The 24,602-nt window shown below is 31.9% G+C and overlaps 2 protein-coding genes and 1 long non-coding RNA gene across 3 annotated transcripts in view; 1 reads left to right on the forward strand and 2 right to left on the reverse strand.

Annotated features, from left to right (window-relative positions):
• Positions 1–24,602, reverse strand: part of LOC139481629 (uncharacterized) — a 117,704-nt gene that overhangs the window by 18,120 nt on the left and 74,982 nt on the right. The gene's annotated exons all lie outside the window — the stretch shown is intronic.
• On the forward strand, positions 909–6,719 carry LOC139481628 (transmembrane protein 263-like). Its single transcript, XM_071265062.1, has 3 exons — positions 909–1,329; positions 2,990–3,113; positions 5,252–6,719. Exons 1-3 carry the CDS (start codon positions 1,288–1,290, stop codon positions 5,443–5,445), a joined length of 360 nt encoding a protein of 119 aa, XP_071121163.1. The 5' UTR covers positions 909–1,287; the 3' UTR covers positions 5,446–6,719.
• Positions 15,994–17,715, reverse strand: LOC139482893 (uncharacterized). Its single transcript, XM_071266922.1, has one exon. It carries the CDS (start codon positions 17,713–17,715, stop codon positions 16,027–16,029), a length of 1,689 nt encoding a protein of 562 aa, XP_071123023.1. The 3' UTR covers positions 15,994–16,026.

Raw genomic sequence — 24,602 nt, forward strand, 5'->3', positions numbered from 1 at the left:
CACTTATAAATGTAAATGTGATTGTCAAAAGATGCTGTGCAATTCCCAGTGCCATATTTCACTCGCCTGCTCAAACAAATAATAAATCTGAAGTATGATAAGCTGATGACCGGTACCAAAGTGAGATATTAACCGAGTCTCAGGACCAATCTGCATTTTTTTTTTTGCATTATTTTAAAAAGTCATCATGTGTCAAATTAATTCATGTTCACCGATTTGACTCAAATTATGTTAAAATCTGCACTTTAGCGAACACGTGCATTTGGTAATTTCTAGGTCTGTTTGATTTCATATTATAGGTTAAAAAAATATTTTGATAATCGTTTTTATCTGTATAAGAATAAGTTTTTGTGGATCGAATCTGTCAACCTAATAGTTGACCCTTGTTTCACTTTCAATGTTGACTCAATTTCCTTTTCAATAGCTGAACACGCATAATTTATGCTAATATGTCTCTTTGAAGCTGCGGGCTTGAATTGAAATTCAAATATTAAGTACGGATTCAATGAAGTCGAATTATTCACTTGCAAGTGAATAATTCATTGACGATGTTTCTTATCTTAATTTGACAAAATTGAAACAAAACGGGCTGGCTATTAAAAGCGAATAATTCAAAGCGAAATATTATATAACTGTTTCTTTTCCATTAATGATTGAACTTGAAAAAAAGATACTATTTTTTTCAGTATCTCAGTGGAGTCTTGTCCATTTATATTAAACCTGGGAATATTATACCAACCAATTATTATTTACCTAACAGTAGAATGACAAAACGTTTATTGTATTGATTTATCTGTTTATAGGGAAAATATCAATGAATAATGAATCAGCATCAGCTGCTATCACATGACTTAAAGAAATGAATTTATAACTTTACTGGAATATACTATATATTTAGCTATTTTTAGATCGAAAGGGAATGTTACAGCATTGTTCATTGGTGAATATTTTGGAAGATACCTTTAGATTGACAAATCCAAACAACTGTTCCAAACACAAAACTTGACAGAAACGCAAATTGTCAACAACCTCAACGTGGCAGAGACGTTTTGAAAAGTTTGAACATTTACGTCAAATTTTCTAATGACTGACGTGATCTAAAATGTGAACGTGCTGACAGATTACAATAGAAATTCAAACAGTACAGAAAGTGATTTATAGTGCGTGCAAATTTATGCTAATTGATTTATCAACTTATTGCTGTTCACTGAAATTTTACAGAAAAGTAAAAAGAAAGTGAAATTTTGAAGAAAAAGTTTATTCATTTCTTTCAAAGATTTTTGCATAATGTCGTATTTATACCAGAGTGTTAAAGGATACATATTCAAGGTAAAAATCAACTTATATTATATTAAAAGCATGCAAAATTATGCATGGGTCGAATCAAAAGTTCTTAATTAGCAGATTAGTTGTTGTAAAAATCCAAATTATGCTACCAGTGCCAGTGGTAATTTTGAACACTACATCTTGGGATATAAAGGCAGCACTCTATAAACCAATTGAACCAAAGAAGCTCTTTCCTTACGGTACCACGATTTCCCGAGAACTACGAGAACAACATAATATCCCGAAAACAAGATTATATATCCCGAGAACAAGATTTGTTATGGTGTTATATGTGTTTTTTGCTTAAATAAGTGTAACAGCATACAATGATTAAGGTTTATGGCGTTCATAATTAATAAAAGTACACGCAATCTTCAGAAAAAGAAACAACACCAAGCTTTAGCTTAGAAGGAGATATTTGGAAAAATTGTACAGTAATTACAGCATTTAATTATATCATAAGAAAACAATACAATTACTAAGATTTTGAAAACATGTTATTTTAGTAAAAACTTTGACGAATCATAATTTATATGAGCGTTCCTGATGAAGGTAAATCCAGAAAAGCGCTTCGGACGCAAGAAATTAATAGCGTGTTGTTTTCAATATTTTATTTCATTTTATTAACAATAACAATAACGATATAAATAAAATTTATTAACAATAGAGACATATAATTAATTAACAACAATCAGTTTTTATATGAATGTTTAACATTTTTTTTTTAATAAAATATATTCTTTCAGTACATTTGATACTTTTCTTTTCTGTCAGTTCTTCTAAGATCTTCTAATACTTTGATTTTCTTAAGTTGTCTACCGAATGTCCGCCATATTGTGTTCAACAAGGATTTTGTATACAAGACATAGAAATCGAATTTTTGACCTGAAATTGCATTTTTATTGAATAAAAACGAGTATTGTCTCTTATTAGTATTCTTTATTATTGTAAAAAGTAGTAAAAACACAATAGAAACACCTATAACACAATTAAAAATTTGTTCTCGGGATGTATAATCTTGTTTTCGGGATATTATGTTGTTCTCGTAGTTCTCGGGAAATCGTGGTACCCCTTTCCTTACTCAACTTTCTTTATGTAAATATCTACAGGTCTACAACACTTTTAATCCCCCTTTTCTTTTTTGAGCTGGGTACTGTCCATTAGTGTAGCTCACAGATCCATTACTGTACAGTCCTGAGTCTTAATTTCACCCGGAACTCAGACATTTCACGGTCATCCAATGACCTGGTAAACAGGTTAAACCTTTGATATGACCATATCAAATAGACTGAATAATCTGTCTCTTGTGCATGTTGTGTGGCTACATTTGTCATTTCATATTTTCTTTTCATCATTTGGGTATTCAATTATTTTTTGACACAAAAAAAAAATAAATTAAATAGCCAAAAGATGAAAAGAAAATATGAAATGACAAATGTAGCCATATGAGAGACAGGTTTAGTACATGTACATGTAGGGGCATCATCATGGTCATAATTTAAAAAAAAAAACGGATTATTTATGTATATAAAAATAATTTTTCAACAATTTTATTCTAAAAATCATATTTATTCGGTTAATTAAGAGGGGATGCCCTCTACACTCAATGAATCCACCACTAGTTATGACACCTAATGTATAAGAAATATCTTTTCTATTTCAGACCCCTCCTCCAGAACCAGAAAAAGAAGAAGAGAAAAAAGAAAAGAATGAGAGTGAGACAGATGAAGAAGTAACAGAAGAAAACTCATTAGGCCACTCTGACAAGAAAACAGATGAGGTCAAAGGTAAATATCTTCAAAATTTATGTCATTTTAATTTATAGTTTCAAATTTAAGAAAACAAGTCTTAATGTTTATAAACATGACGAAGATATTCTTCAATAACATTATTTACTCAAATGTTCATAAACATGATAAAAGAAATAATCATGTGTCATGATTGGCATTGAAACAACTCTCCACTAGATGCCAAATGAAGTTAAATTTAACAACTATATGTCCCTGTACAGCCTTTAACAATAAGCAAAACATGTACCGCAAAGTCCGCTACAAAAGACCTCAAAGAGACAAATAAAAAACAATTAACATTACAAAAAAACTGGCCTAATTTAGGTATAAAACAATAAACCATATACAAATACATGAACATGTACGATATACAGCAACAAAGATAACTGCTGAATTAAAGTCTCCTGACTTGGGACAAAACAAACATGAAATACAAAATATTGTGGGTTAAATATGTTAGCATGTGCCCAACCTTCCTCCTTAGTTAGGACAGTGGTGTAATAGTACAACATGAACAAACTAAAAAAATCAGCTGATAAGTCTAAGACATATGGTTTAGAAAGGTCAAACTGGTCTTTTGACTATCCATATATTCAATGATATTCTTCATGTATACATGACATAACATCTGTCAAAGAGACAACAACCTGACTAAAGGACAGAAAACAGTTGAAGGCCACCATTTTGTCTTCAACACATCGAGAAAATCCTGTACCCTGAGGCGATCCTCACTGATAGTAAATGCACAATTCATGGTACAGGTAGTAATTTTAGAAGCATATTTTCAGTGGCGTAGCTAGGTCATGTTTACGTGTACGCCCGAAGCCCGGCAAAGAATCTAAGGACCCTAAAACGTGTCAATGTCAAACAATTGCTGTATTGGGTTAGAGCTAGGGAGCGAAGCCCCCGGAATCTAACATGTCTAAAGAGTGATCGAGAATGGATACCATTAATGTCATCTAAACTCATCAGTAGCAGCATACTTTTGAATTTAAATGGTTTATATGTTATGTTAAATTATTCATTTTGTTAATTTGAAATTTAATGGTCATTTGATTTAGAGAAAATGTCAAAACCAGTAACTTTTAGAATATTTTTAAAAATATTGTGGGGGTAAAGCACCCAACAAACAAACACACATATTGTATGTCTTAATCTTCAGAGATATTCAGGTGCAATATTAGATATCATAAAGGGTTCTGTGGAACTATGGTTCTCGTCTGGAATTTTTCCTCGCTAAAAGTGAATCCATTTATCTTTCAATTACAGGATTTTGAAAAATTAAACATTTTCTTTAGATAGTTTTTCTTGATCTGGACTGAGACTACTATAACACATATTATAGTAGTCTAAGATCTGGAATATAAGTTTCGGCCAAGTTTCATGACAGTCTATGAAGGTTAATGCATGTAAAATTTTAAAAAAGCCATACAGTCTGTCAGTATAATACTGAAAAATGAACAAACAAATTTACTTTCAAAGCTTTGCTTCAGACAAAATTTGTGAAACAAATCTTGGATTCTGTTAAAGTTTCATTTAATCAGATGAAGTTTTGACAAAGAAATTGTTGTGTAAAAAAAATGTTAACCCCAGGCTAAATATTGGTACCTGTTAATTTTGTCTAACACGGAAAAATTACAGACTTGACAGAAAATGAACAAATATAATATATGATACAATTTGGCTGAAAAGTAAATTTCGTCAAATTGATCCGCAATATCAAGCTAATGAAGAAAGTACTATAAAGCTGATGTGCTTTAAACAAGTTCTTTTCAAGTGTACGCCCGGGCGTTTTGACGTAAACGTAGCTACGCGCCTGATTTTGACAATAAATGTATCTTTAGCATGTTTGGTGATACTTAAGGCTAAAATATTAGATTGAAAGAAAAATCATCTAAGTTCTGATTAAACAAACAAAACAAAAAACCTGTATAACGAATCAGAGCTATCATCATATGCATGTTGAAAATACATTCCTGAATTCAAAATGATTCAAAAATGTTATAAAAGCATTTTTAAAAGATTGTTTTAGTATTCGTTATGACATGGTATTAAGACCATTATATTGATTATGATATAAAAAATTTGAAATATATATTATATGCCCATTTTCATTTTAATTTCATGTTTTATAGAAGAAATCCCACAAGCAAATATTGTATGGAGAATGTCATCAGGAGTTTACAATACAGCTACTGGTGCGGTGGGAATGGGCGTCGGTGGAGTCAAGTGGGTGGCTGGTAAAAGTTATGACGTTGGATCTACAGTTGTTAGCAATGTTAAAGTACCTAAATTATCAAGTTTTAAAAGAAAAGACAAGAAAGAATAGAATTGGTTATTTATAGTTGTATATATACTCTGTTTTCCTGCCATATTTACAATCAGTATTATAATTATCAATGAGGAGTAATATCATTACAAAAAACAATGCAATTTCTGTTATCTAGTAGTGTTCTTGCCATATTAATTTTATTTTTATTCAGTATTTTAATCGTTTTGAAATCCATTTTGAAAGGAAATAAGCGACATGGACATCCTTATATAATGAGTTCTTAAATGTACATATATATATATATGTTAGGATTAGGGTTTAGGCATAGGGTAATAGTAAGGGTTTGCAAGTCCAAGGTCCAAAATCTATAGCATTTGAATAAAAGACATGGGGACTCCTTGAATGAATTATAAGTTTGAAAGACTTTTTTTGAATAATTTTAGTTGTAAAACAATTCATTTCTTGTTGGATTTACATGTGTTTTTGATTGAAAGACATTCTATGCTACTGCTTATGTTTATTTTGTCATTTCCATATGTTATCATTCACATGTGTATTATTAGTAATTGTTTGAAAATGTTATATAGTACATCTCATGTGCATTATGTCTTTTCATTGTGTCTACATTTGGAGTGGACACACATCAATCCAGAGTAAAATATATTTTTTGTCACCAAGTTACGTCTGCCTCCATCATTTTTTTGTCCATATGGAGTAGACATATTATTTTGTTTATTTAATCAGAAGAATTGTATAAAGTCTTACATTAAACAACAACACTTGAGAATAGAGCATACAGTACTTTTTCTTTTTGAAAATGCGTAAATCATTTGTTACGATTTGTATTCAAATTCAATATAAAATCTGAGGTTCATTTTGAGTGTTCATTGTGTGTAGGTGGAAATGTGAAAATCCTCATGACCTGGAGCATAGAACATCTGCCACTCATGATCAATTACAATTCTAACATGACGTCCTTCAAACGCTTTGAGTACACACCCGTGGTAAAATACGAATATATTGCATTGGCTGTTCCGATTGCTCAGGGTAAAATATTTGTCATAAAGGGCCAACCTGTGGTAAAATCACGATATATTCAAGCCCCCATGAATTATTTCTTAAATAATACACATGTAAATATAACAAAATATGAGGGTCTTGAAGGGGTTCAATAAATAAAGAATAGAGAATATTGGGGTGCAAAATTATTATGAATACGAAAAAAGTATAAAAGAATACTAAAATGATGACCATCATTCAGACCCTCATAATTCATGTAATTATAATATAAATATTTATTAAAAAATCCCCACCCAAAAATCCAAAGATGGGAGAGTTTTTAAACCTCCAGAGGAACATTTATTAATGTGTAAATGTTTGTAATTAAGGTGAAAAATGTAAATGAAATCATTGCTATTGTTGTTTAAAATGCATTAAACATTGTAATATAAGGATATGTTGTTGTGTTTAAAAAAAATGATAATGGATTTGTAGGCTGGTACATAGTACTGAGATAATCATTGTAATCTATGAAATTAAACTAATCTTATTGTCTGAATTTAACATTTGTATACATAAAATTTTGTGCTGTTAAAATGTTTTAAAAATGTGCAATTGTAATTAGAAAAAGATAAAAGTTGATTTTACTAAAAGTGTATTATGTATATTTCTGTTTGATTGTAAGGCAAATTTGTATTTGCATCCCATTCATTGTAACATAATGGTTTAATAATGTTAGTAATCAATTTTAATTCTTTATTCAAATGTGCCATGCTTGAAATTACATTTATCATTTCTGCTCCCTATAACAATTATGTATGTAGCATTATGTTATTAAATGGCGAAAATAAATACATATGATTTTGGGTGGAATACAGAACTGAACATTTGATGCTATGAAAATAATATTTACCACATCATTAGTAGAAGGTTCTTTGTATTAATCATAATTGTGAAACAGTTATATTGTTTGTGAATTAGTTGTTTACTTTTATTATTGTGTTTTGTGAAAATATATGTTTAGAAATTTTGGAAAGGCAGATTTTCAAAAGATTTTTTTGTCTTCAAGTGAATATCAGTAAAAAGAATATATCCATAAGTTACAAATGTACAAAAAAAATTTGATTGCAAAGGTATGCCTTGCAATTTGTAAGCTTTTACAATAATTGTGAAAAGTCCCATTTAGTAGTATACAGTACTTACATTGTGGATTTAGCATTTTCCACTATTATTTTACAGCAATGTGATCTTTCAAATGTTTGGCATGGAATTTGGTCTTTCTAATTTGTGGTGGCAGGTTATGAGTGTCATGATCCGGATAAACAGAATGTTTGAATATGATAAATTTAATCTGCCATGATATATATAGTGGCCAGTAATACATATATATATATATACATGTTGTATATAAAGTCCTACTTTCAGAGGAAGTAATTTCCTATGTAGGATTTTTAACACTTCCATCCATCTATATATTACATCAGAGTATGGTGACTGCCTCTTCAAAATGCCATAGTCAATATCCTCATAGATTTAAATGAATATCCATAAAACATTTGCCACGGGACTTTGAATAAACAACCAATCAATGTATACAGTTGAGGGAATACTAAATCTGTTATGTTGTCTGTAATGAAAGAATTGCATAATAAAAAGTTCCAAATAATTAGTCATACCACTGCAAAAGTCAAGCATGTTGTAGAAAAAAAATGTTTAAATTTCTAGTATTTTGTTTAACAATAATACATATTTACAACTTGTAAAAATGTACAAAAAAATATCAATTCAGAAGTTATCTTTTGTTAACTGGACAATTTGATTACTACAAATCTACATTGAAAATGTGTGTGTTTTTATTTTTGAGGCTCCACATTTCTACAAAATGGACTATGTAGGGTGTCATAGGAAACTAATAGATAATATGAAAGTTTAATCATTCTGATCTCTTTAAAAAGTTACTGCTCAGACTTTACATTTGCACATGTATCTTTTCCCTGTTTAAGAGGGTAGACATTGGTTCAGGGAGATAACTCTTTAAATCAGTAATACGTTTGTAACAGTATTTACCTGAAACAGATTGGAAATAATCTATGTAACCTAGAAGCTTAGCATATATATATGAAAATGGTTGACACAAACGTACTTATGATTTAAAGAAGTATTTACCTTAACCTAGGGCTACACCCTTAAATGATGACATGTGACAAACAACATGCTTTTGATTAGCTTTGCAGTTGTTGCATGATGGATGAATATTTATCACAATAAATTTATATTTTTAAATAATCATGTGTTAAATTATGATATATAGTGCTTTATGTATGAATCATTGAATGGTAGAGGATATAACTAACTTGTTAACTGTTAATATATGGTTGTAGTGTTAATCTAGTCATGTAGTTCTGTTAGCACTTTTTGTTAATGTAGTTACTAGTCATTTAAGTGATTTTAATATTAGTGTTTTTTTTTTTTTCTAGTCTGTGAAGGGGTTTATTTATGTAAGATCTACTTATACATGTATAGTTGTTAATAGATGATTAATGCATATCAATATTGAAATTGTTAAACATTTACTGTAAATGATAATGCTTACTTTATTTGCATACATGCAAAAATATATATGAAATCCATAGTATATTGAATTATTTTATAGATAAGACTTTTGCTTACAGGTTCATATAGCGTGCATACACATATTGCTTATGAAAGTACAACAAATGTTTTTATTCAAATTCAAATATTTTTAATTCAGTCATTGTTATTTTTATAAAATGAGAAAATATAGCATGGTACTGTTGATGTAAGCAAACATCATAATGGCATCACGATAGAAAACACATCTGCACATCAGTCAACAAAACACTAATCAGAAATGGAACAATGATCAAATATAATTTATGGTGGAAGAATGGTTGTTCTGGTTATAATGTTATAAGTAAAGTAACCTGGGCGCTAGCTGCAGAACCGTAGCCCTTAGGTCCTTATGATATTTTTTTACTATTTATGGTCTGCTAATTGTAAAAAAATATCAAAATGCTACATGGGTGCAGTCATTTGTGAAGGGGACATGACATAGAGATAAAAATAGCGGTCTATCTGTGATTGGTTGTTATATCAGTTATATATATTTCTCCTGGAAAGCATCATGAATAAAGTTTAATGATAGCACAAATTTGTCCTCAAAAGTATACCATTAAGGGCCAAAGATTTTTTTTAATTTTTATCAAAATTATGGGACATTTTCTATGAAATTGGAAGGTTTCGGTAAAAAAAAAATGGCCATGTGATCATATATATTTAAATGAGGTAAAATCACAAAATGATATCACGCTCATATATTACAACAGTAGGTTTTTTCCATAAACAGTTTATTTAAAACACCATTTAAGGAAATAATTGCCAGAAATAGCATTGTTGGCAATGGGGCAAACACTTAGTACTTTATATTCTTCTCTGCTCCAATGGTGGAACATGTATATAATACTGTATTCTCGTTGTCTCCCTTGTTATCCTGGTAACTTTTTCCACATCATGGCTAGGTTTGGTTTTCAGCCTCCATATTTTAAAATTAAATCTTGTACATTAATGTTTTAATATTGTATAGAAAACAAGAATAATGCAAATGTAATCTAATTATATTTTTAGAAAATGTAAGATGTATGTGCAATTCGTTGTCGAGAAATCCAAAAAGTTTAAGTATTATGAAAACATGATAGAATTATATGCTGTAATATGTGTGTCTATGCCTAAGTACAGTTAGACAAACAACAATGGCTATGCCAATAGTATGATATGCTACATTAATGCAAAAGCATAAAGCATACTAAAATAATATTTTAGTAAAATTATATGTCCGTATATAAACTTTTCAAATATGATAACAAATAGAAATCTTGAAATGTATTGCCTTAGAACTACTGCATAATGTTTACAAATAAAGATGTTTATTTATTATGACAAAGTTCGAATATTTCTGGATGTTTTTTTCAATTAAAGTTTATTTTCATAAAGAGGTATCAAGTAAGGTAGTTGAGTGGATACACTCTAAATTGTTCATATGTACTTGCACCTATTTAAAATATATAAAAAGCAATGTATCAAATACAGCTTATAAGCTCTACAAAAGTTGATTGAATGTGTTGCATGTGAGACCTTAAGGAAGCACAATACAAAGATTTTGTCACTCCCAATCAGACAACTTTAAACTGATGTAATTCATTTCATCCTTCTTTATATTTTATAAATGAGGTATCAAAAGAAAGAAGAAAGATTAATTTTTGAAATTGTGATCATTTCATTATTACATAATTATAACATAATTAATTATTATGTAATTAGTTGATATACTGTGATGTCCACACTTGAATGAATTTAGCTTCTTTGTTCTTCATAGCATCCCAAAATATTTTATATATTCTTGTACAACACAGCTTGACCTCCAAAACTGTGTCTCAGATTTCCAAAAACATTAATAGAACAAATTTTATACCCAATTGAATTTAGTGGTCTCTTATGAATTGAAGTTGCAAACTTCATTGAAGATTTATGAGAGAATGAAATACAATAGGAAAAATCTGAGACATAGTTTTGGAGGTCAAACTGTGTTGTGCAAGAATCTATAAAATATTTTTAGATGCTATGAATAACAAAGAAGCTAAATTCATTCAAGTATAGACATCACAATATGGCAACTTATTACATAATAATTAATGATGTAATAATTATGTCATAATGAAATTATCACAATTTGATAGATTAATCCTTCTTCTTTCTTTGGGTACCTCATTTATAAAATTTAAAGAAAGATGAGTGGAATTACATCAGTTTAAAGATGTCTGATTGGGGATGAAAAATCTTTGTATTGTGCTACCTTAATGTGCTGCTTTTGGCATTCACCCTATGCTGTTTCACTATTGTAAACAAAACATGCATCTGGCTTATTTACAAAATTTAGTCCTGGTATCTATGATGAGTATATTTACAACCACTGGGTATCGCAATCCCAGTAGTCAGCACTTTTTGTGCTGACAGGAATTATCATTGATATGGTTATATTTATAAATTAACTGTTTACAAAATTTAGATTTTTTTTTGAAATACTAAAGCTTTTCTACCTCAGGCATAGATTACCTTAGCTGTATTTGGCAAAACTTTTAGGAATTTATGTCCTCAATGTTCTTCAACTTCGTACTTTATTTGGCCTTTTTAACTATTTTGGATTCGAGTGTCACTAATGAGTCTTTTGTAGACAAAACGCGTGTCTGGCGTATGTACAAAATTTAGTCCTGGTATCTATGATGAGTTTATTCACTGACATTCTCACAATTCAGTTTCAAAAAGATAATTTTTAATAAAAGATGTTCGATAAAGTAACTTTTGATAAATGTTTTCATTAATTAGGAAGTATTCACCTCGATCATTAGTATTTGATATGATGCAATATTAGTATTTGATCATTTAAATTTCAAGCAGATTATGCTCAAAGATTATGAGGCATTATCCTCATTGTATATTCAGTGACTGAAACTTTTACATTGACTGATTTCTGATGAAGTATATTTGGTGAGAAATACTTGCCACTGACTGTTGATATTCTGAATGCAGTTACATCAAAATCTCGCCAAGGTAATTAAAACCAAATGATTAGGGTATATCCCTGTAGTCTTGAATAATTTGCATTGTTTAAATATTACAGTGTATATTTTAGAAATCAATAAGCTTGTTCATTTTTATAGGACCAAAAAATTTTGCTGTCGTATATTTGTATCACGTCATCGTCAGTGTTGTCGTCGTCCTAAGACGGATGGTTTCCAGATAATAACTTTGGTATAAGTAAACAGAAATCAATCAAATTTAACACAATGTTTATAACCACAAAAGGAAGCTTGGGATTGATTTTAGGGGTTATGGTCCCTAAGGTTTAGGAATTAAGGGTCAAAAGGGCCCAAAACGAGCATTTATCTAGTGTCAGGTCAATAAGTGGTGTTTAAGTATTTCAATTGTTTGAAATTGTACCACAATGTTTAATACCATAAGTAGAAGGTTGGGATACATTTTAAGCGTTGTGGGGCAAACAGTCTAGGAATAAAAGGCAAAAAAGGGACAAAAAAAACAAGAATTTTTGTAGTTTCAAGAGAATAAATTGGAGTTATCTTTCTTTGTCCAGAATAATTATTGAATCATCTAAAACCGATACTTTCTGAAATCTTTTTTGAAAATTGGAGTTATCTTTCTTTGTCCAGAATAGTAGTTGAATCAAACTAAGTCAATGCTATATACAATATACAATGCAATATTCACTTTACTACCAACTGCTAAATTAAAGCAATCTTTACCATTCAGTGATTACATGCACTTTGATTACGATTCTAGGGCTATGCCCCTTTACAAGTGGAAAAATTGAAGAATATTTTAGTTTCTGTTCTCTTAACTGATTAAGTTTGTCTTAACTAAATTTAATGAAATGTGTATATAATGCTTACTACCCCTCAACTCAGTTTATGTTCAATTTTTGTCAGCTTCACTTTTACAGTTCTAAAGTTATGTCCCTGTATAACGTTATATGCTAGCGGGGACATCCTCTGTGTCCCTTTGGACACATTCCTCATTTATTTTTTTAGAAGTTACCAGTAATTTTAATAACCATGACTGTATGACATTTTATATTTTAATATTTTATGATGTATTTAAATGAGTAGTTATTTTTGCAAACTCCATGAGTAATTGAATTGAGATAAAAAAAAATCATTTCAGATTTCAGAAATCAAAAAAAAAAAATCTTCAAATATTTTTTTTGAGAGGATTAATATTCAACAGCATAGTAGATTGCTCAAAAGGAAAAAAAATAAGTTCATAAGACCACATTCATTCTGTGTCAGAAACCTATGCTGTGTCAACTATTTAATCACAATCCAAATTTAGAGCTGTATCCAGCTTGAATGTTGTGTCCATACTTGTCCCAACCTTTCAGAGTAAAGCTGCGCCCTTCGGAGCATCTGGTTGTAAAATACATACGGACGTGAATACTGATTCGAGTTAAATGAGATATGAGGAAAGGCAAATCTGCAAACCCAAAACAGATAACTAGACCTTTTCTAATATATCAGTCTTATAATTAATCTTCATATTCGAAATACTATTGGTTTGGCAGTAACTAGTCCCTTCTTCCTAAGGAGCAGGTATCTATCAAATCTTTTTTTAAATTTAAATGTCATGACCGTATAACTTATCTATCAGAAGATTGTTGATGTTTTATATGACTTTTGTTGTGTTATTGAGTTAAATATGTATTTAATATTGGGCTTGACTGGGACCTTTTATGAAAAATGTCAAAAATCTAAAATACCGTAAGCCATTAACTTGGAACATACTAAATACTTAAATACTGATGAATATATTTGAGTTATATACCAGATATAAAAACAGGACTTGTATACTATTTCCGAATAAAGGCATTGGAATTGATGATACTACTACTAATCCGGAATCATATAGGTTTTATAAACACTAATGCTAAATCTATAAGCAACGGTCCTACCTTAATTACGAATTGTTGTTGGTCCTGCAGACAAAATCCCAAATAATTATTTTTTATAAATAGAAAAATACAAGCGGAATATTCGAACTAATTCGTTGAAAAAAAACAAGAAAACGCCATGATTGAAACAAGAAAAGACCAATAGACATACAATAGTGTACAAAACACTACAAGGAAAACTAAAGACTGAGCAACACAAACCCAACCAAAAACTTGGGGTGATTTCAGGTGCTCTTGAAAGGTAAGCAGATTCTGCTCCAAGTGTGGCACCCGTCGAGTTTCTTATGATTTTAAAAATGTGGTATATGTGATGAGTTAATTTACAACCACTGGGTCGATGGCACTGATGGTGGAGTTTTAATTCCCCGCGGGTATCACCAGCCCAGTAGTCAGCAACTCTGTGTTGGCTTGAGTTACCATTGATATATATGTTCATAATTATAAATTAACTGTTTACAAACTTTGAATTTTTGAAATACTAAGGGTTTTCTACCTCAGAAATAGATTACACTAGCTGTATTTGGCAAAACTTTTAGGAATTTTTTGTCCTCAATGCTCTTCAACTTCGTACTTTATTTGGCTTTTTTTTTTAACATTTTTTGATTCAAGCGTCACTGATGAGTCTTTTGAAGACGAAACGCGCGTCTGGCGTAAAGATAAAAAAAAAATTTGCGTTCGTATAATTAAATAATGGTATGATGTTGTCTATTTAAGTGAATAGGTCTCTATGAAATTTAAAAAAGGTTCAATACCTCAAAAGGAAATTTGGGATTGATTTTGGGGATAATGGTCCAAACCGTTTTGGAATTAGGGGCCCAAATGGGCCCAAAAATAAGTATTTTTCTACTTTCAGGATATCAACTTGTGTAATAGTAATTCAGTTGCTCTAAAATTGTCCCACAATGTTTAATACCACAGGTAAAAGATTGATTTTGGGGGTACCGGTTATGGTCCCAAAGGTTTAGTAATTAGGGGTAAAAAAAGGGGGCCCAAAAATAAGCATTTTTGTAGTTTTCAAACAAAAACTTGTGTTGAAGTGTATTAATCTCTCTGAAATTATACCACAACTTTCCATACTACGAAGGGAGGGTTAGTATTGACTTTGGGGGTTATGACTCACAATGTTTTGGAGTTTTGGGCAAAAAAAAGGGGAAAATAGGGTTTTGGTCAATGGACAATTAAGACAATTTAAAAGCAGTGTAAGGGATGAATCTCAAAAACCTTCAACGTATAATGTTGGGTATATTTGGATTTACCTCCCTTACACTACTTGTAAATTATGTAAGGTTTTGGACTAATTGCAAACAAGTGGGATGGTAGTAGATTTCAATTGTTTTTTTCCAAATTTGAAGAAGAAATCTTCAATTGCACAATATTGCGCAATAGATTTGTAAGATCTTGACATTTGTTTTGTATCAAAAACTCAAATTATGTCAAAAATTTGATCACAATCCAAATGCAGAGCTGTATCAAGCTTAAATGTTGTGTCCATACTTGCCCCAACTGTTCAGGGTTCCACCTCTGCGGTCGTATAAAGCTTCGCCCTGCGGAGCACCTGGTTAAGCAAAAACACAGTCAAAGAATTGAGATAAAAGGTATTATTTTCGTGGTTTTGCCTAATTCTGCATACACACCTCAGGCTGTAGCTTTTATAAAAACATTTACACAAACTTATATTTGGTTGAAACGTACTTTCTTTGTTTACCTTTTACCAGGAAATCCACGACAATTGGTATCCCACGAATACAAATGAACCCCCTTTTTGCATGTTTATAATACAATGTGAAATTAAAACATTTTATGTCAGAATCAACACTGATAATGGACGAAAATTATTACTTATGTAATATATTGATCAATCAAAGTACGAGTTTTTTTATGTGTTTCCACATCATTATTTTTAAACGGTATTTTTTTGGTTCGTTAGTGTGTGTATTATTGTAACTCACAGACATGTGCGTGTAAAGTGAGGCGTTTGAACATCTTGAGCTATCATACAGACAAATAAATACTAAAAACAAATATATATGACAAGAGTAATAGTGAAAACTGCAATGATAATGGCCGTACTCATTTTATTCATATCTAATTTACTTCTTTCGCTATTTTACATCAAACAAAAACGCGCGACCCTGTTTGTTTGCCACTAGTAGTGTGTTTTTTGACTGGTCATAATGCAATGCCTGTGGTTTGCTTAAACCGTCCGTGGAAGATAAAATTTGTCTATGACGTTTTCCTTCATGTGATATTACCACTACAGAGTTAGAATTGATTCCCACTACGTATACATTTCCATCGTTGTCTACGGAGATACTGTGTGGATACTTTAAAACGTTTTCCTTTTCGAATTCCCATTGTTTCTTACCTTCGAAATCAATGCATGTCACTGTGTCGTCTTCAGGCTTTGTATATATAATATTTTTATCACAACTTGTTACACATGAATATTTCTGTATGCCAAGAGGTCCAGATTTTATAGAACCTTCTGTTCCGTTATCTAAATCGATTGTCTTCAATCCATTCTCTCCTGCACAATATATTAATGTTCCGTCGATTGAAATCACCGTGCCTTCATTGTATTCTGCAACATGAAGCTTTTTTATTACTTTCCTCTTCTCAACATCAATTAAGGTGATACAAGAAGATTTACAACCAGAAGTAACACATATTATGTTGTTACCTATATAGACGATATCAATGCACCTATCAAGTTTCATCTCAAAATACTTTGTTCCATCGTTGTTAATTGCGATGACCTTATGTCGATTGTAACAAGTAAGCATCATCCGTCCATCAGGTAGGATTGTACATCCTCTGGCGTCAATGGCATCAGTGTTGACGGTCTGTCGTAACATCAGTGTCAGGTTGTCAATTGACTTTATTACTGGGGCGGCAATCATCTGTTGAGCCTGTTGATCCTTCTGTCTTATCATCAGTTTGTCCGGCTCATTGACAAGGATTATTTTCCCAAAGGATTTGATATCCATCGCAAAATTCTGTAAAATCGTTTCCATTTTCAAAGATATTTGAGTATGATTCAATTTTCCGGTTTTAATTATCGACTGAACGAAATGCTCTTGCTCTGAAAAATCGCATTCCATTTGTTTTGCTGCCAGGAATGTTTGCAAATCGGAAGCATACTGCTTGATATTAGCTAACCCAGTATGGAATTCTTCAATCTCTTTTTCCTTCATCTCCACTTCACTCAGTAACTGACGAATTTTCATACTCTCTGTCTCCTCTGCTGCATTAAGATCTCTCAGTAGTGCCTGCTGCAGTTTGTCTAGGTGATTATTAATCATTGTTTTAGCTTTTTGGATCTCCATTCCAATGTGCTTCTTTTGCTCTTTCAAAGACGCTAAATTTTCTTTACGGTCTTTTCGTATCATTTGGATATGCTCTTTGATCTCGTTCAGAGTCTTTTCGATATCTTGAAATGCATTCGACGACTTAATACCACTTACGACATCATCTATGTCTTTTAAATCTTCACATTTATTGTGATCCTCGACCACACACCGTTTACAGCACGGACAATCATGCTTCTTACAGAATATTTGATACTTCTGATCATGTATCTTACATGACTGTGCGATTTGAATAACATTGCTTGGTAATGTTTTGTAATTAGCTATCGTCACGGTCTCATGATTACGTGTTCCTTTCGATAAACTGTGATGGTCCTTACAATCATCACAGAGACCCTCCTCACAATCTGAACACCATATGGCTGACTGATTACTGATATTGCGTAGTTCACAAACTCCACAAAGTTTCCAGTTGCTTGCCATTACTCTGAAATGATAATTTTCAAGTTCATATCAAGTCAGTTGGAAATTCTATATGATAATTTTTTTAAGAAGTAAATAAACCAGCCTGATAGAATACAGATCTGGAGTGTGAGCTTTGTAAGTAAAGTTTGGTCACGTGATCTGTATTTTAATCAAATTGCAAATAGACTGCTTTAATTTAGTAACTGTAAATGTCCGGTAGGAATAAAGTAAAACAACAAAATTACCTAACTCCAAGTTAAATTCAAAACAGAAAGCCCCTTATCAATTGGTGAAATCAAAAGCGCAAATGCATCAAACGACTTGAAAAAACTGTCAATTGGCCACTGACGGTACGTAAGTATCTATACAATGTGGACATGACATGAGATTCATGTCAACACTTCTGTGTTGACATGAATATCAATAATGTGGTCATTTTTATAAATTTCCTGTTTACAAAACTTTGAATTTTCGAAAAACTAAGGACTTTCTTATCCCAGGCATAGATTACCTTAGCCGTATTTGGCACAACTTTTTGGAATTTTGGATCCTCAATGCTCTTCAACTTTGTACTTGTTTGGCTTTATAAATATTTTGATTTCAACGTCACTGACGAGTCTTATGTAGACGAAACGCGCGTCTGGCGTACTAAATTATAATCCTGGTACCTTTGATAACTATTTACACCACTGGGTCGATGCCACTGCTGGTGGACGTTTCGTCCCCGAGGGTATCACCAGCCCAGTAGTGTGACATGAATATCAATAATGTGGTCATTTTTATAAATTTCCTGTTTACAAAACGTTGAATTTTCGAAAAACTAAGGATTTTCTTATCCCAGGCATAGATTACCTTAGCCGTATTTGGCACAACGTTTTGGAATTTTGGATCCTCAATGCTCTTCAACTTTGTACTTGTTTGGCTTTATAAATATTTTGATTTGAGCGTCACTGATGAGTCCTATGTAGACGAAACGCGCGTCTGGCGTACTTAATTATAATCCTGGTACCTTTGATAACTATGAGAAGCTTGTTGTCGTTGTAAAATGTCGGGATACAGGATGATCAAAGATATATTCGATATCTCCTATCTCCTATTTTGCCTTTCTTCTCCAAAACTTGTCTACACGAGTTTGTCATGAAATACTGAATTTTGTAAAAATATATCCCTGATGTGTGTTTGATAGAACCAATACACTACCGAATGAAACTGTAGTTAATCTTTTTTTTTTTTTGCTTCCAAAATTTCATGCATTACTGTTTATAAACATGAAGATGTGGTATGATTGCCAATGAGAAAAGTCTCCACAAGAGACCAAATGACACAGAAATAACAATTTTAGATCACCGTTCTGCCTTCAACAATGAGCAAAGCACGTACCACATAGTCAGCTATAAAAGGCCCCAAAATGACATAATTATGTAAAACAATTCAAACGAGAAGACTAACGGCAAAATCTATGTACAAAACACAAACAAAAAACAAATATTTAACACATCAACAATTGACAACCACTGAATTACAGGCTCCTGACTTGGGACAGGCACATACATAAAAAAAATATGGCGGGGTTAAACATGTTGATGCGATCCCCACACTCCCCCTAACCTGGAATAGTGGTGTAACAGTACAACATAAGGACGAACTATACAATTTAGTTGAAAAAGGCTTGACTCATCAGATGGATACAAATAGAAATTCAAACTTGTATAACATTATAACAAACACATCTTTTGTACATATAATTTTCTTCAAGTGTGGATCGGTATTCATATATCTCGCCATTATCATATTATGTTACTGTTCTATGTCTTTCTGTAATCTTGTCTTTCATTTCTGCTTATGTACATTGTACATATAGTATAATTTTGTCATGTTTTTTTTAATTTGTTGACATATTTGTTTGTTCTTATTGTAATTGAGATTAATACATCATGTTGACTGTTGTTCCCAAAATTGTTATTTGTAACTATTATGCCTTTTTGGTTTGCTAAAACATTGTTGTCAAAATATAAAAGAATGATATGAGACTTTCAAACAAGTGAGATGTTCAGCTAGCTATAACAACCGGTTTTATCAACCATTTACGACATATGAAGGATATGGAATTGTCTGTACCAAGGCAAGAATATCACAGCCGTTCTCCATTCGTTTGATGTGTTTGAGCTTTTGATTTTGCCCCTTGATAAGGGACTTTCCATTTCTATTATTAACTTCTCTTTTAGCTAAAAAAAAAAAAAAACACCACATGATACAATTCAATTAGTACAACACGAGTTTATGGCAAAAATGTCATTGTACATTTGTAGTAGAGTGATTTTTATGATCATTTTATATATTGTAAAAATCATCTATTTAATTACTATATTTATTATAAAGCTTAATTACATATTTTGAATATTGTATATTCAGTTTAAATTATTACTTGCAAACCTTATTTTTATGTATAGTAATATTCACGTTATTTTCTATGAATATTCATTAGGGATTTACTTGCCAATGAATCATTCTATTTGATTGGCTGTTTATATTTCGCGGTTAAGTTTAATTTCCTTTGTTTTGTACCTGTACATTTCCACGGGACGATAGCCATGACAGTCCATTGAATTTATGGTCTGATTATATTGACCACTTATAGTTTACCTGTAAACCATATATATTTTGGACAACATTATTATAGAATACTGTAAGTTACTTCTTTATTAACATTATTTATATTTTTCACGTAAACGATATTTTAGAAAAGTTTCTATTTTGTTTTGTAACGTTCTCCTCATATCGCATGTATGTAACACAAGTACACGAGATGTACATGATAGTATTTTATTAAGCTAGAAGTATATGATTTTATAATCTACGGTTTATTTGCCACGGTAGAGTTGTATTGTTAATTTGTGTACATTACTATTTGATTATTGTCAGGAATAGTCTATATTTTATAAAGGACGGCTTATTAAGTGAAAGACGGAAAAGTGTTTCCATTTATATAAAGTAATAGTTTTGTAGTAAATAGTTTTTATCAAGTACAAATATGAATGAGTAAAGAATATTTGTTACATTGTATATTTTTATAATTAAGAGTCCGAGTATTTATGTTCGTATTTTGGTTTCAGGACTCCATGTAATGTAATTATGTAGAACACATGATTGTGATGTGTATATGATGTGCCGTTAACCTTATCAGTAGTACAACTCACTCCACAAGTGGTAAGAGTATATTTATTTATAGTTTAGCTTTGTTTATATTGTATTGTAAACATGACTTACCTCCCGTTAATTTGGAGCTTTTAACGAATCAATAATATTGACATCATAAGTCTTTATGATTATTATATTTGCAACTTTATGATTGTTGTATGATATTATGTAGTTAATAATTATACGTATTATATATTTTAATGAAGTCATTATTAATAAATGTAGATGTAACATTTATTATATACCGTTTGTTAGGTAAACCAGTATTGAATACAAATACACAGATACACGTAAATCTCAAAGCACTCTCCGATTTAGTGTAGAGTTAAAGGTCAAGCATTTGTAAAAGTACACGTGACACCCGATGTCTATTTCATTGAATGTAAACATTGAACATTCTCTACTTGCAATACATTTTACTTGCTACTAAGTTAATAACAGTTAAAGGTATTATTTACTATATTTCTGTATTATAACCTGTGATATTCGTAAAAGTATTATATTTATGTTATATGAAATAGCTTGTTATTTATATATGTTGTATTGCTATTTCAGACTTGTTTTTACATACTGGTACAATAAAGCATCAGAACCTTTAGCTCTTGTTGGTGTTATTCATTAACGCATAGAAAACCACCTACTACAAATGGCGCCCACGTTTCGTTGGGTTGATGGCACATACCAGTTTTTGTGGAGATCCAGATGTGATGTCAGTGACCACCATTAGATGTCTCGAGTCCATGTATGCAGTGACCATGTGTGTTTGTTTACTTCCGTTATGGTACCATGTGATGAACTTTACCACGTGCTTATGTTTACTAACATTCCGACCCATGTGATGAACTTTACCACGTGCTTATGTTTACTAACATTCCGACCCATGTGATCATCGTCCACGTGCGTTTGTTTACAGTTTACTGGATGACATTATAGTACCGGATGTTACTTTTAGTAACTTGACTTTTTGTTTTTCACTTTTGAAAAACTGAACTTTTATTATTCTACATTGTGAAATATTGTGATTTAATTATACTTTTGTGGAACAGTGTAATTATTGGAATAGTTTTCTAGTTTAAGGTAGGACTTATTTATTTACATTATATACTGTATACCACTTTGATACATTGAAACTTAGCATACACTTGAAACATTTACACACTTAGAATTTAATTTTGAAATTTTGCATCCACTTTTTGGACTTTAAATTTTTTTTTGACGTCCTACATTTTGACCTTTTCATACTTAAACATTTATACACATTAAAAAAAAATGTTTTTAATTTTTTTTCCCGAGGCTTACTTGGATACGGACTTAGTCTGTCAGAGGACATGTACACTTATACTATTTAGGCATTCCTTTATGGTGTACATGTATTACTGATAGTGATAAACATACTTTGTAGATTACAGTAGCATAGCTACATAGTATATAGCATACACTTTTATATTTTAAATTTATTTTTCGGTATACAGTTGTAGTGTATTGTACTTACATTGAACTATAACCCACATGGTATAGGTCAATGCTCAGTTGAACTTAGCAATTATAACACACATTATGTTTTATGTGTAGCATTGCTAGTTGGTATTAGATACACAGTATATATATCGTTTTATAAATGTACTTTGTTTAGTGACTTGGTACTTAAGTTGATATGAATTAAAATTGATTATCATATTTTTTTTTTTATATATTAGACATTCACTGAGTTAGATAGTATCTAGATTTTGAGATTGAAGATAGACATTGTTGATTATTTTTTAGTATTGATTAAAAAATTTCCATTTGATCATTTAGTGTGGTGGTGTTGACACTTATTAGATTTTTGCATTATTATTGAACTTGAATTAGGGTAAATGAATTGAATGTTTATAGGTAAACTAGTCTACACCGTTAGCCATGTATGACCAACCGAATGAGCCATGTTACAACGCCAGGTATGACCAACACTACAATACCTACGACACTTTTGATCCACAGTACTATCCACCACGCAGAAAACGTCGTCGCCACCGAAGACGCAACAGACAACGTCCATACTGGGACCAGATAGAAGCTGAATACCAACCTGCTCCTACTCCGACTTATGTATCTCAACCATCCAGAGAACCTGTTATATGCTACAGATGTGGACAACCAGGCCACTATGCCTTTGCCTGCTGTGTTAGATTGGATCACACTAGAAAAGCTTGTAACTTTCAGCAGATGAACACTGAAGCTAAGATATACCAACAACGACAGTTATCAGGTGATACAGAAGGATTACTTGGTAGCCCTAATGAAGTCACAGTAGTCATCAATGGACTTCAAGCAGCAGCACTACTAGATACTGGTTCTACAGTCAGTACAGTTAGCCAGTCATTCCATCGACAGTACCTTGCTGACAGTCCTATTCAGACACTCAACCAGATACTTAACATCGAATGTGCAGATGGCCAGAACATGCCATACCTTGGTTACATCTCAGCAGATTTACAGTTACCAGGTACATCTACATCAGCAGATCCTCAGCCATGCTTACTGTTAGTCGTTCCAGACAGTTCTTACAACCAGCTAGTACCACTTCTACTGGGAACCAACGTTTTGACAGCAGCTTGACTGATGTAAAGCAACGATATGGATCACGCTTTCTACAAACAGCAGATCTACATACACCTTGGTATATCACATTTAGATGTTTGCTTCTTAGAGATAAAGAACTGCAAAAGAGATGCAACAGACTTGCCATCATCAAGAGTGCTGAAGGAAAGACAATCCGTATACCACCTAACAAAGATGTAGTTCTACAGGGATACATGGATCACGAACTACCATACCATCCAGTTTGTGGACTCCTACAGTCAACTGATAGAGCAGCAATACCATCTGACTTAGATATAGCTCCATCGCTAGTCTCATATGAGTATAGAAACAACAGCATCATACCGGTACATATTAGTAATGTAACCACCAGAACAGTGACCGTTTCACCAAATGCCATCCTTTGCGAACTTCAACCTGTTTCAGTCGCCGACATTGATATACCAGATACCTATGAACAAGATGCATGGAATGAATCTACATTTCCAGACACACTTAGTGATGATCAACTACATAAAGCCAGAGAATTACTACATCAATTCAGAGACGTATTCAGCACATCAGATACTGATATAGGCCACATCACCGCCGTACAGCATAAGATAGAACTGATAGATGAAACACCATTCAAACAACGACACCGGCGTATTCCACCTGCCTTATTCGACGAAGTTAGAACTCACCTTCAACAACTTCTTACTGCTGGGATCATTCGTCGTTCACATTCGCCTTGGTCATCGAATGTTGTATTGGTTAGGAAGAAAGACAACAAGCTCAGAATGTGTGTAGATTATAGACAATTGAATCAGCTGACAATTAAAGACTCATATGCTCTTCCTAGAAGCGAAGAAATCCTTGACGCATTAGGAGGAAACAACTACTATACCGTCATGGACATGAAAAGTGGTTATCACCAAGTAGAGGTAGAAGAGACACACAAGGCTAGAACAGCATTTACAGTCGGCCCTCTTGGTTTCTATGAATTTAACAGACTTCCGTTTGGCCTCGTAAACAGTCCAGCAACTTACCAACGTCTCATGGAACAGATACTTGGAGATCTTCACCTAGATATATGCTTTATATACCTTGACGACTTGATCATCTTTTCGGAGACGTACGAAGAACAT

This window comes from Mytilus edulis, chromosome 7, assembly GCF_963676685.1.
Source record: "Mytilus edulis chromosome 7, xbMytEdul2.2, whole genome shotgun sequence".
Lineage (NCBI taxonomy): Eukaryota > Metazoa > Mollusca > Bivalvia > Mytilida > Mytilidae > Mytilus > Mytilus edulis.